The sequence below is a fragment of the Quercus suber genome, unplaced genomic scaffold (genome assembly GCF_002906115.3).
Source record: "Quercus suber isolate HL8 unplaced genomic scaffold, Cork oak 2.0 scaffold_147, whole genome shotgun sequence".
Lineage (NCBI taxonomy): Eukaryota > Viridiplantae > Streptophyta > Magnoliopsida > Fagales > Fagaceae > Quercus > Quercus suber.
In genome coordinates, this window is record NW_027069608.1 from 1,221,165 (window position 1) to 1,239,207 (window position 18,043).

An 18,043-nucleotide genomic window follows, 5' to 3' on the forward strand; every position below is an offset into this window, starting at 1 on the left:
ATCAGGCCAGAGATAACATGAACTACTTGGCCAAAAAGTGAGAAAGAAAAGATACATATTATTCTCTCTCTTTTTAATCTCTTTAATTTTTTTATAGGATTCAAAAGGTTCATTATTTTTCCTTTATTTTTTTATTTTTTATTTTTTGAGAATGTTTTCCTTTTGGGTTTCTTAATTTTAATTATTTCCCATCCACTTTAAAATAGGAACATTCTAGTATGAATTATAAATGTGTATAAACTAGTAGATATTCACAGGAAGGAAATGATATTTTCCCAATAAAAATATACATTAAAAATGAAATGAAAAATATATATATCTTTAACTAAATGGTTTTGAATGATTAAATAAAGGCTAAAATGCAAAACTTATTCTCTAAGTTTTATCACTTTTCATTTCGATCCTCTAAATTTTAAAACTACTTAATTCAGTCCTCTGCTAGAATACCGTTTATTGCTGCTGTTAAGCCAACCCCAAAACGACATTGTTTTAGCCTAATTTTAATATTTAATATTTATTTCTTAATTTAAAAAAATTTAATTAAAAAAAATAGAATCTCAGAATTTTTTTACCAAAAAAAAGACGTAAATACACTTTTGGTCTCTATATTTTAAAATCAATTCTATTTTAGTCCCTAGATTTTTATTTTACTCTTTTTAGTTCCTAAAATGAAAAATAGGTTTCATTTTGGTCCTCACCATCACTCACTTAACAAAAAATATCTTACGTGACAAATGGGGTACGCTGTCAATATAGTAAATACTAATGTATCTATTAAAATAATATTCACATGGAATCAATGATTATATAATATATATCATTGAAAATGCTACTGTTCAGAAAAGTAGTCATGTCAGAATTACTTACAAGCAACACAATTTTGCTTCCTTACTCTTTATTTTATGCTTGCATCATTTCATGCCTGTCCAAGCAGAATGAAAAGAAGCCGTATGAAAAGAAAGTGAAATATTCACGTCTCCCTATCTGTGCTAAGTATTAAAAGGTCATGGTTTCAATTTCATCTTTCTATCAGGACTAAGGACTCACAAGAAGAAGTGGCAGACAACTTGGCAATGCTTAAAATGAAAACAGGAAAAGTATAGTCACTATTATAGAGTGATTTAACTAAATATATAATTTAAATTTATATAAATAAAAACCTCATTGAAAAGGAGCACAACCCTAGCACAGGGGATGTTTATTACATTATTTTTTAACCCTTTACTTTCTTTCTTTTTTTCTCTATCCTACTACCTTCCTATTATTCAGTGACGGCTCTAGAATTTTTTTTTAGGGGGTCAATAATATCAGAGTTAAGAACAATCTAGAAAGAACATTTATTAATTTATTTTGCTTAACAAAGAAGCAATTTTAACAATGACGCAACACTTTCATAATAAAATCTAGGTGGCAAGTTGTTAAAGGTATGTAAAAAAGTGATGTCAGTTGTGGGTCTAAATAAAAACCAATTACAACATACAACTTAATCTTTATTGTAAAAATATTGTGAAAGTAGCACTAAGATAATTATATTCAAGCTTATTTCATTTGGGAACAACTTATTTAGCTAAAACTAAAAACTTTTTGCTAAAAATATGGTAGATAAAGCTAAAAAGTGGTTGAAATAGTATAGTGAGATTCATGAATAGTATCAAAAAGTGCAATGAAACCCATAAATAGTACAAAAATAAGTTGAATAGTAGCAAAAATAAGTTAAATAATAAAAAAACTAGTTTTTTAAGCCAATGCCAAACACAACATAAAAATGTTCAAAATTTTTATTTAGGGGTCAAAAAAAAATTATATATAATTTTTTTTTTTACCAGGTCCAGGGGTATTTGAACCCCTGGGCTGGTTGTAGCGTTGCCCATGCTTTTACTCCTACTCTTTTTGTCCTCTCACCTACTTTTTTTTTTTTATCTATCTTCCAACTTTTTTATCCTTCCTACCAAATGAGGGTAGGCTTTCTCATCCCATCTAGCTCATTAAGTAGCTTCCCTGTTCTCTCTTGAAATGGAGTTGACGTTACTCGTTAGTTACACTAGTTCCACCTCACCATCGTTACTAATCCAGCCATGGTAAGGTCGCTGCCTTCGGGTAGGAAGACTGTTCCCATGAGTTTTAGCTACACCAGAATCTTCTGCTGCTAGGAGATAAACCTATCATCAACAAAACAAGGGCATAGATAGTATGGTTAAAGTCAAGAGATGTTCTCATTCAATTTATTAAAGGATTAACCACACATAAACCTTTTGGTTAAAGTTGTTACTGTGCTTGAATTTATATGTTAATTGTTTGAAAAAAGAAAAGAAAATGAGGAAAATATTATTGCATATGCTCTAGCATTGTTTGTAAGGTTGGTTCGAGGTCCGGCCAAACTTAAATATTTTACTTTTGTCGTCAAGCCTACCACAGACATTTAGCACTCAACAAAACTCAGCACGTATACAATCCTACATTCAAATGATTATTCATGTGACTTGTTTAGATACACATTGATAAAACCATCCCATTAATTTGGAGTGAAATTAGAAAAATGATAAAGGTAATTAAAATTTACTAGAGAAATATTGAATTTCATTTGTAATGATAAAAGTATACTTGTTAAGTAGTAAATATGATTAGTGTTATTTCAACATCATAATAAATATATATTGGATTCTTTTTTTTTTTTTTTTGTAATTGATGACCTATCAATTTATAAACTTTATATAATAAAATTTGTAGTATCCTTAATGTGGGGTTAGGATTTGTGGCCCAAGCCCAAAATAATAAATTTGTAAAGTGTGGGTGATAGAGCTAGGTTGATTATGGAATTTACAACAGTTAATTATAACCTCCAAGTATAAACCAGCGTAAAGATACACCTGAAGACGAAATGAGTTGAAGTCTGAAGAGGTTTTATGATAAATTGAATAATGATTACAGTTCTTAGAGCTACAGTAAAGTTTTTCTTTTTTTCTCTCTCGTATTTTTCCTTTTTCTTCTATCAGGAGCCCTTCTTCGTTATATAGCATCCTTTCCCATCATCCTCATCGTCCATTTATTCTTCATCTGTGTACCTACTTAAGTGTATGTCATGTCATGTATCTTTTTTAGATTTTTGTGAGTGGCGGTAGCTGAGGTTACACTGTTCAGGGGTCTTCTCCACATTAATGCAGCCAGAAAAATAGATGTAGTGCATTTAATGTGGTGGTAACAGCTTTTCCTTTTAGATATTTCTCCATTCTTCTTATCTCCAGGTATGTCCAAAACTTACCCAGATTGCTGAAGTCATTAGTAAGCTCATCGAATCCCCTAGATATTTATTTGACCAAAAATCTTTACATCCGAGAAGAATGATCTCTTTAGAACGCTAGTGTTCTCTTCGGACGGATCTTCTTCACTCCTAAGTAACTTTCTTTCATGCGGAGTACTCCTCAACAATTTTAGCCTCTTCAGACATACAGTAACCTTCACATAGGGCTTTGGGCTCAATATATAAGTTTGAGTTTCTGCTCCCCACACTTAATATTACTTGGAAAATTATATCCTTTAAATATTTTTCTTTTAAGCACTTTTGTACTTGGATGCTTTAATTTTTCACCATTGATTTAATTTGTTTAAAAATAAGCAGTAAATCCTCTTTTCACCAATTATTGAATTTGATAAAATAAAAAAAGAATTAATGAATCGTTTAGAATATTAAACATGAAAACATAACTTAAATTTTTATGGATGAAAAAAGGGATAATTTTCGTTAGTCACGTCATTACTCATTAGACACCCCAAAAGCCATACACTAGGTGGATGGAACTTGATCAGGTTTATAGCATGTCTTTTAAGTCTATTGAAACTATTAATAACAAAATTTATAAGATAATATCTTTTTAAATATTAATTATTTAAGTTGTCACTGTTCTCATTCTTTTGAAATTATTTAGAGATCTAACATATTTTTCAAAGTCGTGTTTTAGAACATGATTTGATCACTTAAAATTATGTCTTAAAAACACATTTTTTATTAACCGTTAAATTTCAACTAAAAATCTTATTTTGGAAACATGATTATAAAATAATAATATTACGTACACAATATTTTTACAACAAATTATAGGTAATTATAAAAAAAGTGATTCAACCATGGGTCCGAATTAGAATCAATTAACAATCTAAAATTCATTGTGAGAATGTTATGGCGTTACTCCTATCAATAACCTAAACCATTAACCTTTTTTCTTTTTCTTTTTTCTTTTTTTTTTTTTGAGAAAGCTAACGATTAACTTCATGGTTTCTTAAACTTTATGATACCTATGAGATAATAGATTTGAAACTTCTTGCCCCATTTTGGACACTCAGTTATCTCAAAAAAGGGAAAAAAAAAAAGAAAAAAAAAAAGAAAAGCTACATTCCAGAATAGGAGAAATTATAAGATCCACATGGTGGACAAGTGATGTAATCCACCATTCCACTAAAAAACTTCCACTTGTTTAAAATTGTTAGTTAAAAAAATTTTTTAAACAGAAATTAATTACTGACTCAGCAATTTTAAATAAGTTGAAGTTTTTTAATAGAATGATGGATAAATGACATAATCTACCAAAAGGCTTTATAATTTATCCGCAATAGATTCTTTTTTTTTTTTTTTAATTGGAAAATTTCCAAACAGACTCACAAACATGCGAATTTAGATTATAATTATTAAAATAGTATTATTTTTCAAATAAAAAAAAATAGTATTATTTTACAAAATTTGTCACCCACTAAACCGAGCGTACCGTATTGGATTGAGTATTATTATGAGTAATAAACAGATAAATTAATAAATGATTATAACAGTAACAACCTAGGCCTACAAGAGCGTGAGCCCAGACAGGCAAAGAGTCAAACTGAAACCACACTGAGGGTTTTGTCGAAGAGGATCAGCTTCAGGTACCATTTAATAATCTCTCTTTTTTTAGTTACTTCTGTTCTTAATAATTAGCGACAAACCCTCCTTCTCGATTCATGTCTGTTTCTTTATTATCTCCTCTTTGGTTCCTCAGACAGAAATCGATTTGACAAAAAAAAAAAAAAAAAAAATGAAGAATTACGAAACAAAAAATCAAAATCGAATTTTATGTTTAGTTTGGTCTCTCTTTAGATACAGCTGTGTTTGTAGTTGGGCGCTAGTATTCAGTTAAAGTTGATATACTCTCATGTTATACAGACTGATTTTAGAGTGTGTTTTTAATAAAAATGATGAATTTGTTAACTACTAAGGGCTACTGTTTTCACGAGAAAAGCATGAATTAGAAATACTCTCTAGTATTTTTTTTAATTATTTATTTATGATTTTATTAATTATGTTTGATTTATTTAACATAATTAGGATATGTTAAGTTTTAATGTCTTGTGTTTGTAAATAAGACCATAGTTTTTTGATAGATACCATAGGATTCGAAACCCAGTTCACTTGTTGGGGGGTGGGGTGGAGAAATTTTGATTATGCCTATTGCTTTCATTTAGGAGGAAGTATTTGAGGAGAAGGGTTTGGATTTTAGTTTCTAGTTTAAAGGGCTTTAATAAGATACAAAAAGTACAAAGTTTTTATTGTGAAATCAATGGATGGATTTAAGCTTTATTAATATGTTGATTTGAAATGATTAGGTGTAAGTCGTTTTTCAAATTCATAATATAGGTTTTTGTGTTATGTCATGTGTTGTTAAAATTCATATAAAGCGTTATATACCAGCAATTATTCTTCATCAAATTTCTTGATTTTAAATTCTCAAGTCCAAATATAATGTGTGATTTTCATTTCGTTTAATAGTTAGTTTTTGTTGGTCCTCACTCTAAGGTTTACTTTCTTAATAGAAAGAGTTCCTCAACTTGTATGATTCTATTGGAGATCACAAAAAGTGCATGGTGCAATGTTTGAAAGACAAAAGTAGTGAGTGGTTTTAGATACTGTTTTCAATTAGGAAATTGGATTTGTTATCATTTTTATTGGGTTAATAGAGAGCCTGCCATTTAATGGTGGTATGATTTGGGTGTGGAGCATGGCTTTTAATGAGAGTTCTAAACTTCCCACAAAACTTGTAGAATTTGCTGATCTGTACTGAAATTCATAATTTACTAGTTAGGCTTTAGTGTTGAGGCGTACTTGAGACAGATTGAAAGTGTTAGTATTTTAGTATTCACCAGCATGATTATCAGATTGTGGTTTGACACTCTGGAGTAGTCACATTGGTTCTAGCATCTTCTTGCAGTACAAGAAAAGGTATTTGGACAGTCTATTTTGTTTATATGCTTCCTTGGAGAGTTTTTCTTTTCTTTTGTTTTATTTAAATTTAATGTGTTTTTACAATATTTTCTTTCATTTTAGTTAGGATGTGTCCGTATCCTAAAATACATGGCAATGCACATGCCTCCACATGCATGAGATTTTTGGATCATGTTTAGGATCTTAGAAAATGGCATTTGTTGTCTGTACTTTTGTTTGTGCGTTAATGGCTTTGTCAGGGTAGCTTTTTACAGAATTTTTTGGTAGAAGAGTAAGTTGATTATCCAATAACAATGAGTTATGTGGTTCTTTACTTTTTGTTTCCTATCTTCCAACCCCCCCCCCCCCTCACCCCGCGGGCGGTCCCATTGGTTCCTTATTATACTTAAGGTGGCATAGTGTAACTTTGTTGATTGTTCATTCTGATAGGTTGGCCAGAGATTGCTGCCTGGTTGAATTGAGCATCAATCCAAACATAAATTGCAAAAATTTGTCATGTGTGAATTACCAGATATCTGATCTCTTTTTCTTTTTCTTTTTTTCAATTCCTAATACATATGTTTCAATTCTTGTATATCTTATATGCTAATGTGTTTGAGTTCGTATGTACACTTAGCTGCAATCCATTTAGGTTATACTGTCCTAAATATTAAGTACAATTCAAGTCTTTCAGTGATCAGCTGAAAATATCTCTTCATGAATAGAATTTGTTCTCTGTTTTTTTTTTTTTTTTTTTTTATAAGTGAAGAGAATTTGTTCTCTGTAATTGTTTTATCAATACAATTGGAGTAAATGTGGATGTTTGAGTGAACTTCACCCTCCAAAAGGATTGTGATACCTTAGTAGTTTGAATAGCTTACCAGATTTAGATTCACTTTTATTCTAAACATATATAACCCTTTACATCTTAACAGACGTTGTTGCTGTTGAGCTGTGTCTGTGAGGAACAGAACCATTGTTCAGCTTCATTTCACTCTCCTTTACCTAGTGTAATCTTTTCTTTGCTACATATGAGGACTTCCCTTATAAAGAACAAGTATTTTTTGGAGTAATAAGAAGTAATTAAGCTTAAACCAGACACCATTGTTAATACTTGATCCTTGATTCCATCTCTATTTTCTCCAATATGTGACTGCTTAAAAACTTTAACAAGTTTTAATTTATGTTATTGTCAGCGACTTCAACCATCTTCAAGTGCAGTGCCTTTACATTATGAAGTATATTTAATTGTAATACACCAGTCTTTCAGCAATTAAAAAGAAACTATATGATGTAAGGAACTAATAAAGAATAATTGTCCATATTCTTGCTTTAGCATCTTGAGTTTGGTCTGTATTGAGTCTTTCTGTGCTTTCATTTCTGTTTTTTTGGTTAGTGATCTGTTTTGGTTCTTGCTTTGTTGCTTGTTTCTCTCTGAGTGGTTTTCTGTTCTGTTTGGTGGAGTCTGTTTGTGCTTACTGCTCAGCAGTGTGTTGTATTTGTGTTTTTGATCAATGAAATTATCATTCATAAGAGTAAATTAGCATTCACATGTTCACATGTTAAAATCTAAGGGTTGGGAATGAGCTCTAGCTCACATGGCATATTCTTTATCCATGAGAAAGGGGATAATGCAGCCACCAACTTAATATCCACTGAGTGTGTGATTAACTTACCAAATTTAATCTAAAAGGATCTGTATAGGAGCTCTTGTAATTGAATTGCATCCTTGTATAACAGAAGTTTATTTTTCTTTCTGTTTTTTGTTTGGTTAAGTGGTATCTATGTTCATTACCTATCCAAAAAAGAAAGCTAGTATGTCTGTTTATCTATGTGCAACAGAGAGCAACTAATGCATCAGTAAGAAAGATTGAGTTGATTCAAGTTGAGAGAATGAAAAAGGGCAGAGGAAGTCCAAAAATAACAGAGTAGTGGTAAAAAAGGACATTTCATTTAAGGAAGTGATAGAGACTATAACATTGAATAGAATAAAATGGAGGAAAAAAATAATGCAGCTGACTAATCTGGTGAGGATCCATAGCCGACCCCAAAAATTTGTGATTAAGGCTTTGCTGTTGTTGTTGTAACTGTATATGAGGAAATGATTTCTTGCCAGTGTTTATAATGTTTTACTGGGGAACGTGCTTATCAAAAAAAAAAAAAAATGTTTTACTGGGGAACGTCAGTTTTCTTTTTTAACTTGCCTATATCTGCAAAGGGCTTCTGCTATATTCTTCTTACCCATATTTTTTAATGGCATATGTTTCAGAGAATGAAAATCATAGTTTCAGGCAAAGTTGCAAAAGTTGAACCATGAACCTAGGAATTTCATCATTTGTCAGGCCTCATTCTACAATGTCAACCATTACCTTTTCCCACATCCACCTTGGAAGCCTAAAATTGTGGAAATCGTCAAATGTGCTCCGTGTACTCAGCTTCCCTCAAGTTCGCATTAAACAAACCCAGGTTGGCTGCACAAAATTGACTCCTTGGGAATCTCCACAAGTCACATATGCTCCCACTGAGACTGCTGGTGATAACTTCTTGAAGAAAACCAGTAATATATTTGAAACCCTTAAGTCTAACAATACAGATGAAGAACCAGTTACCAACACTGAAGATGTTACTGACTCAAGTAATCAGCCAGTGGTACAGCTTCAGTTCCTCAAATGGCCAATGTGGCTTCTGGGCCCTTCTCTTCTCCTTGCAACAGGCATGGTTCCAACCTTGTGGCTACCTATATCTTCCATCTTCCTTGGCCCCAACATAGCCAGTCTGCTCTCCTTGATTGGACTTGACTGCATTTTTAATCTTGGTGCAACCCTCTTTCTCCTCATGGCTGATTCTTGTGCCCGTCCAAAGCAGCCATCACAAGCTTGCAAAAGCGAAGCTCCTTTTAGTTACCAATTTTGGAACATGGTTGCAACTGTAACTGGATTTATCATCCCTTTGATGTTGCTTTATGGATCCCAAAAGGGTGTCCTCCAACCACAGCTATCTTTCATCTCATTTGCTGTTCTATTGGGTCCATACCTTCTGCTTCTGTCAATACAGATTCTGACTGAGATGCTCACATGGCATTGGCAGTCTCCAGTATGGCTGGTGACCCCTGTGGTGTATGAGGCTTACCGTGTGTTGCAGCTGATGAGGGGGTTGAAGCTAGGGGCCGAACTGAGTGCACCAGCATGGACTATGCACACAATTCGTGGGTTGGTGTCCTGGTGGGTGCTGATTCTAGGTATGCAACTCATGAGGGTTGCTTGGTTTGCTGGTTTCACTGCTCGAGCTCGTCCGCAACAGTCTCCTGCTGCTGAAAGCTAGCAATATCCAGCCTCAGGGAGAACTTCGTATCTTCCCATATAGATTTTTTAGTACACAATTTGAATAAGTTGTAAATCAGAAAACATGTTCAATCACCATGTTCGTTTCATTTTTATTTATGTTAAGAGACATCTAGTCACATATATATATATATATATATATATATATAAAGATTAGTCATGATTTCACTAATTGTAATTAGTTTGATACTAGGGCTTGAGGTGCATCAGTCATGGGCTGTATTATGTCAGGTGTCAACAGGTTTGTTGCATGGCTTGGTACATAAACATCAAATTGATTATGTGAATGTAATAGTTGTGGACCTTTGGGGTAAAAGAACAGCAATATGTGAAAATACATATGCATCATGATCCAAGAAAATGAAGTTTCCTTACAAATGGAATGTGTGCCAAGAGTAGGATGACAATTTCATGCGGGAATGTTTTTACTTTTTGTACAATTTCTTTTAAATGGATATATTCTTCAAAGGGTCCTTTTGTGTTGTTTAACTATTTTGGTCAATGGTCTATGTCAAATCAAACAAGCAAACAAATCATGAGCTTGAGATTATTGTTGGACAAGTTTGTCTGAATTATGACCATGTATTTCCAAATTAATTGCCACTGCAACTTTGATGTTGCTTTTAATTATTTAAGAAATAAAAGTGGAACTTTAAAGGGTACTTTCTGCTATCATCATCACCACCTATCTGTGAGAATTCGGGACCGGTTCACATAATTTTCTGGCAAAAGAATGTACCTATCATGTGCAAATATGAAAATAAAGAGTACATTGACATGATAATATATGACTTTTCGTTTTCACTATTTTAGTAGAATCATAGCGCCAAGTCATAAAGCTTAAAAATTCTCCCATTAAAGTCTCGAACAAGTGTCATACGTAAGTGTTTGTATATTTGCAATGATTAAACCCAAGACAGGATCTAAGCGTTGAGAAAAACAGTGTGCTTGCCCCTTTAAAATTCCAACAATTAATAGACTATCCAACATTAACACATCTAATTAGATGGACTTTGTTAATTTGCTTAAACTTTGCTGATTTGTTTATTCACTTAAAACTTAAAAGTAGTGTAGAAAATAAGAGGTAAAAGTTCCTTTTTTTTTTTTCTTATAATATAAATAATAATAATATATATGTATATATATATATATATATATATATTTTATGGCCATAGACTTGTTGTAGATTTCTTATAATATAAATAATAATAATATATATGTATATATATATATATATATATATTTTATGGCCATAGACTTGTTGTAGATGATGTTGGCAAATGTCACATAAACATGCGAAGTCCATAAACTTATTATATAACTAGCAAACATGTACGAAAAATTATATAAGAGGCACTACAAGCATAGATTCGTGACCTTTCATGATTACATTTGTACCATTCTTTTAGTAATGTTGCCCACTTTACATACTATGCTATTAGATTCACCAAACCAATTATGTGAATAGTTTCACTCATGGTTCTTATTCTGGTCAAACGTCGAATCTCTTAACAAATACCATCATGAGAATCAATTAAACAAGTAACTTTACCTTCATTTTTTTTTCTTTTCCATTTCCTTTCAGTGTCAAAACTCAAAATGAAGTAACTCGTCAACATTCCATTATTTCTATTTGAAGATACGTTAAAGTAATTTTAATCAAGTCTGTCTGTCTACAAATACTTCACTTGCATTATTATATATATGCCTGTCACCTTGGCTTGTACATAATGTCATAATGATAAGAATGAGGTCAACATCTAGTCCTCCTCATTTACTCAGTTTAATCGATCTATAACAAAATTTTTATTAAAAAAAAAAAATTGATAGTATAATAGGAGAAGGAGAATTTGAATGTTCATAATAAAAAAGAAGAGAATTTAATATTTGGATAGTATACTAAAAAGTATCAACTGAGTTACAAAACTCTTAACTCAACTCGACTCACTTAAAAACTAATCAACCCACGAATTAAGACGTCGTTCTTAGGATTGCACTGGACATTAGAACCATTATGCCTATTAATCATGACAATAAAATTTCGAAAAAATCCTTTAGAAGAAAAGGATTTAGAAAATCATTCCTCAAAACAGTTTATAAAGATTCTTAATAAAGCGGGGGGAAAAGTTTTCCAAACAGAAAAAACCAAAAAACAAAAGTACTTATTTCTCTTGAAAAATATATTCAATAATTTAAGTATAGTAGAATTAGTAACGGACGTCACACCAATATTCATATAATTTCTTATTTCATAAATATTAACTGCACAACAAATGTGTTGACGCTCTAACTAAAACCCAAAAGGGATGTCAAGCATGAGCACGATTTAGTAATTTTTTATGAACCCCTACAGATGTTACTTATTTATTATCTTTAGACATTTTGGGCATGTACTTATAGCTATGTTCCTATGAAAATCCTTTGTTACAAAATAATAATAATAATAATAAGGCGAAAAGCACATTTTCGTCCCTACATTTTCACACGATTTCCATTTTGGTTCCTAACTTTTTTTTTTACTGCTTTTAGTCCCTATCCTGGAAAACGCCTATCGTTTTAGTCCCTGCCGTTACATCAGAGACGGAAAATGCTGACATGGCAAACGGATGGCACTGTTGGCTAACGTGGTCATTAAAATAATAATAAAAAATATTATTTGGTATTAAAAAAATTTAAAAATTGATTTATTAATTTTAACTAAGTAAAAAAAATCAAAACAAAAATAAAAATAAAAATTTATATGAATTAAGATCAAAAAGTATCTTGAAGAAGAACACTAAGAACACCAACACCAAACCACCATTTCCGGCCAAACACCAACCCAGCCACCTAAACACCAACCCACAGCAACCTAGCCCCCTAAACACCAACCCACAGCCACCCAAACACCAAACCACCATTTCCGGCCATCCAAACACAGATCCGGCCAACCCAAACACCAACCCTCGGTGGATTTGTGGTTGGGTGTCGTTGGATCGGGGGATTTGTGGTTCCCACAGCCACCCAAACACCAAACCACCATTTCCGGCCATCCAAACACAGATCCGGCCAACCCAAACACCAACCCAGCCACCTAAACACCAACCCACAGCAACCTAGCCCCCTAAACACCAAACCACCATTTCCGGCCATCCAAACATAGATCCGGCCAACCCAAACACCAACCCAGCCACCTAAACACTAACCCATAGCCACCAAACCACCATTTCCAGCCACCCAAACACAGATCCGGCCAACCCAAACACCAACCCAGCCACCTAAACATTAACCCACAGCCACCCAACTCAATTCCAATGGCACCAAAGCAGAGGACCCCACAGGTTAGCCGGAACCCAGATCTGGTTCGCGGGGTCGGCAAGTACTCCAGGTCCAAGATGTACCACAAGCGAGGCCTCTGGGCTATCAAGGCCAAAAACGGCGGCGTTTTCCCTTGCCACGACGCTCAGCCCAAGGCTCCTGCTCCGGCTGCCAAAGCTCCCAAGTTCTACCCAGCTGACGATGTGAAGAAGCCGCTCGTTAACAAGCGCAAACCCAAGCCCACCAAGCTCAGGTTTTTATTATGGCTGTCTCTATGTTTTTATTTTTTTATTTTTTTATTTTTTTTTTGAGTTTTTGTAGTTGTTTTGCTTGTTGGGTATCTGGGTTTTTTGGGTAATTGTTTGGGTAAATTTTTTTAATACCAAATAATATTTTTTATTATTATTTTAATGGCCACGTCAGCCAACAGTGCTATCCGTTTGCCACGTCAGCATTTTCCGTCTCTGATGTAACGGCAGGGACTAAAACGATAGGTGTTTTCCAGGATAGGGACTAAAAGCGGTAAAAAAAAAAGTTAGGCACCAAAATAGAAATCGTGTGAAAATATAGGGACGAAAATGTACTTTTCGCCTAATAATAATAAATAAGAATGTGTGGCCCATCAATAAGCACCTAATATACTTTTTGACTAAGATTCTAGAACTTTTATGGTTCTTAATTTACTGTCCAAATAAATCCAAATCAAACTATTTTCTTTTGGCCTCTTCCCGCAGGCTGCCATATAAACTCAATCTTATAATTGGAATGTCTTTGGAACTTGGGACATATCAGACTCATTCAGGTGTCGTTATTGAAACACATTGAAGGGTATGAGTGGGATTTTAATGAATCGTAGCAAGGCTTTATTGAAGTTCTAAGTTATTACGTAGATTGTAGAACAATTTACTTCTAATTTATTTTATTTTATGGGTACTTCTAAAGATTTATGACTATATTATATATTATAGTCGTAGGAACGTATTACTGAAATCACCAAATGGTATGATAACTAATAATACATTTTCAACAAACATGTTGGAGAATTTTAAAAGATTGTTTATAATCGTGACTATTGCCCATGCCCATGGGAACCTATTAATTCATAAGTCACAAGAGTGTTGGCTGGCTTTTAACTTCTTCTTATTTATTTATTTATTTATTTATTTATTTATTTTAAGTGTGTTGGCTTTAACATTGCATCACAAAAAGTCAATTAATATTGAACTACACCTTAGGACCCGTTTGTTACTATTATTTAAACAACAGTTTTTAGTGTTTACACAACATTACACATATTTTCATATATTTTTTCACCTACACGTATTTTAAAAAAATACAAACAACGTTATTAGAAAACATTACCAAACGAGAAGTTTTGCTTTATATATATATATATAAGAGAGAGAGAGAGAGAGAGAGAGAGAGAGAGAGAGAGAGAGGACCTATTAATTCATGAGTCACAAGAGTGTTGGCTTTTAACTAAAAAAAAAAAAAAGTAAGTTTGTTGGCTTTAAGATTGCATCACAAAAAAAATCAATTAATATAATTGCAAAATAAGCTTAAATACTACACTTATAGTTGGTTTCAAATTAAGCTTTATACTTACGAAAATTTCAAACTAAATTCTAAAATTAAAATTTGCTAAAAATTAAACCCTATAGTTTTTTTTTTTTTTTTTTAAATGGACCATGAACTATAAAATCTTACCAATGTAACTTCTCAATCAAATTCAGAATTTAATTTCTAAAATCATATTTGTATGGTTCAGGATTTAAATGATTTGAATGCAACAATCCAAGTTTCGACTTGAAACTACAAGAACTATAAAGTTTAATTTGTTATAATCTTAAAATTTTGTTTTGGTGGAGATTTGAAGGTATGGTAATAATCTAACTTCCAAAGGAATGGTCAACATCCATGCACCTTAGAGGCGTTACAACCACCGTGTTAGCCAAAGGCGGCTCTACATAGAGTACAATCACCTTGTTAGCTAAGGGCAGCTCTGCATAGAGTATAGGGTGGTCCAACATAATTAAATTTTGGACAAAATTTAGCAACAAACTTAGTTATAAACTAAGACTACAACTCTATTCAATATTTTTTTTATTGAATGTGAATTTTAACAAATCCACAATTTAATTACATTTTTTTTCTTAAATCTTCCATACTTGCAAAATTTCAGGAAGATAAAAGATCAATAGCTATGTCGTCAATCAAATATTTAAATTTTGAGTTTTGTAGTCTAAAATTATACATAAAAAATAATTTTATTGATTGAATGATAAATAACATTTGATTAGTATGAAGTTTTGACGTGTTTTAAGAATATAGAGAACATGCAATTCATTGATTATGTTTTCAAAATATGTAACAATGTTTAATTCATTTAGTGAGAGTGACTACAACTAAGTTCGTAGCCAAATTTTATTCTTAAACTTTGGTCCCCTAAACAATATATTAGGTCTTTACAAGTAAAAAGAAAAAGTCCAAGAAAAATTTTATTTAACTAAACTTTTGAAGAAATGTAGCTTGTAACAATGATAATAAAACTATCATGTAATGATTTCAATTTTTTTTTTTTTTCAAAAAAAAAAATTGTAGAAGGAAATTGTAAGATTTTATGTATTTGTGTGTGTGTGTTTGTCAATGTATGAAGTTCTCTTTTTATTAAATTTTGTATAATTTAAGTTTTTTAATGACCACCCTTAAAAAAAAATTCTTGGAGTTGCCACTGTTGTTAGCTTAGGTAAATGTAACCCTCAAAAGAGTAGTGTTCCAACTTAGATAAAAGGAGGAATTCTTGTTTAAAATGAACTAGTTATTACCATCATGATGAACAGCCACGAGAAATGAAAATGAGGAGAAATGCAAAGCAAATTGGTGGGGGGTGTGCTAGCTAGCGAAGGCAGTGAGGTAACTCTAAGGGACCGAGCCCAAAACTTGAATGACTTATGACATCTTTAAAAAGTGAGCACCTACTACCGTATCCTCCTTCCTTCTTCTCCTCCTATAAATGAGAAGATGAAAAACCTATTTATAGAGAAAAAAGAAAAAAGAAAAAAAGAAGAGATATAATTAATGATAGATCAATAAGATAAGTGTTACAAGATTCAGACAACACGTGTTACTTGATAACATGTGTATAGTAGCAACATTTGTGAGGTCACGATTAAGGTGTTAAGCTCCTTAATTTACTCTACTCTCCCTGATCAATCCAAACGAACCATTATACTAAGCACCTTTGCCACGAATACTTTGCTTCAATCCCTTCAACCCACCTTGTTTAAAGTTGTCTTCCTCCGAGGTTGCCTTGATTTTTGGGGGAGCATTCCATAAAGGTCACCTTTTTTCATATCCAATGCCGAAGAAGAAAAAAAAACCAGTGCTAAAGCACAAGTATGGACCATCTTGGGAGGACTTAGGTGGTCCTATATATATAGACTGCACATGCATACGTGGAGTAGTTTTCTTAAAGGCTTGTCATGCCCCAACTTTGACTAAAAGTGCCTTAGATATAACCATTCTATTGGTGGTGTCATGCAATTCGGTGAAGAGTTTGTTGCCTTTTCCGTCATGACACCTTGAATCGGCTTCATTAGTTATAACAGGATAAGAACCATGTGTGGTACATATAATAAAGTAGTGAAGGACTGAAGGTAGCCTAGCAAGACATGCTTGTGCAACAACAAACTTCATGGAAATAATAATAATAATAATAAAATGAACCTCTTAAAATTTTAGTTTCTAGTTTGTAACTTCTCCTGAAATGTTGGTTAGTTTGTAAACAGATTCAGTTATTTAAAAACAACTTGGTTTTTTTTTTTTTTTTTTTGAGGAAAAAAAAAAACTTTTTAATGTTCGATTATTTAACAAATGAGACAGCTCATGCCTAAGTTTAAGCTTAAACTATAAACTAGCTAGCCAGACTCAAACATAATGTTGTGTTGGTAAACAAGCTCGTGATTATGTGCATAAGTTCACTTTTTTTTTTTTAATTGATAAATTTAATAGTAAATTTTATAGTAAATTGAGCAATAAGTTGTAAGCATATTAATGATATACATATTCTATTTTAGGGCAAAAATTATTATTTAATTTTATATAAGAAAAAATTTATATTTAATTAACATTATTTAAAGTTTAAACTCAAATTTTATCATTGATTATTAGCCAAAATATTTGTAAATGAGTAAAAAATTTTAGTCATGATATTTATTATAAATGGAAAAAGAATAAGGTTATATTTGGTAACAGTTTTTGTTTTCTATTTTCAAAAAATTGTTTTGGGGAATATAAAGAAAAAACAAATTTCTTGTATTTTTGAAATAAAAAACATGTTTGATTAGTTAAAATTAAAAAAATAGTTTTTTGAGGAAAAAAAATAGAAAATACTAAAATATGTTGTTACTAAGATTTGATTCTAATGCTAACTCATTAAATGAAACAGATTCATTAATTAAATGTATATTTTCATTGACTTTTGAAAATTAAAAACTGAAAATAGTCTTTTACATATTTTCTGTTTCCTTTATAAATTAAAATTTGAGAACAATTTTTGTTTTCTGTCAATTTTGAGTTACCAAATAAGCTTTTTAGTCTCAAAAATAGAAAATTGTTTATGAAAATAGAAAATAAAAGGAAAAAAAAAAAACAATTATCACACATACCCTAAGTTATTCAATTAGCTTGAGAACAAGCTCGAACTTGTTTAATGAATATTAAAAAAAAAAAAAAACAAAAAAAAACTAAATTTGATATGTAATATAATGTGGTGATAAATTCAAACTTAACTCATGTTCGAAATAAAATTAAATGAAAAATTTTCTTAATTTTTAATTCTTAGTTTATGTATCCAATTTACCATCTTAATTCCTAAATATAATTTTTATATTAAAAAAATATGCATGTGTGCATGCTTTACGTCGTAGGTTTACGTCGTAGGTTCCAGTTAATTTAAGTGATAAAATCTCTTGAATTGACACCATTAATTAAAACTATTTAAAAAAAATTCTAAATACCCTTTTCCAAATATCTTATATAAAAAAAAAGAGAGTCAAAAGTCAAACATCTCTCAATTTTTTTTTATTTGGTAAGAAAAAAATGAAGTGAAAAGACAAAAGAGCCCCCCATAATTGGAACCTGATGAAGTGTACAAAGGGGTACCGGAGGCAACAACGATCCC

General features: G+C 31.7%; 1 protein-coding gene across 1 annotated transcript; it reads left to right on the forward strand.

Moving 5' to 3' along the window:
• Positions 1-4,781: 4,781 nt before the first annotated feature.
• LOC112001638 (uncharacterized) lies at positions 4,782-9,942 on the forward strand. Its single transcript, XM_024033812.2, has 2 exons — positions 4,782-4,911; positions 8,493-9,942. Exon 2 carries the CDS (start codon positions 8,537-8,539, stop codon positions 9,542-9,544), a length of 1,008 nt encoding a protein of 335 aa, XP_023889580.1. The 5' UTR covers positions 4,782-4,911; positions 8,493-8,536; the 3' UTR covers positions 9,545-9,942.
• The last annotated feature ends 8,101 nt before the right edge of the window (positions 9,943-18,043 follow it).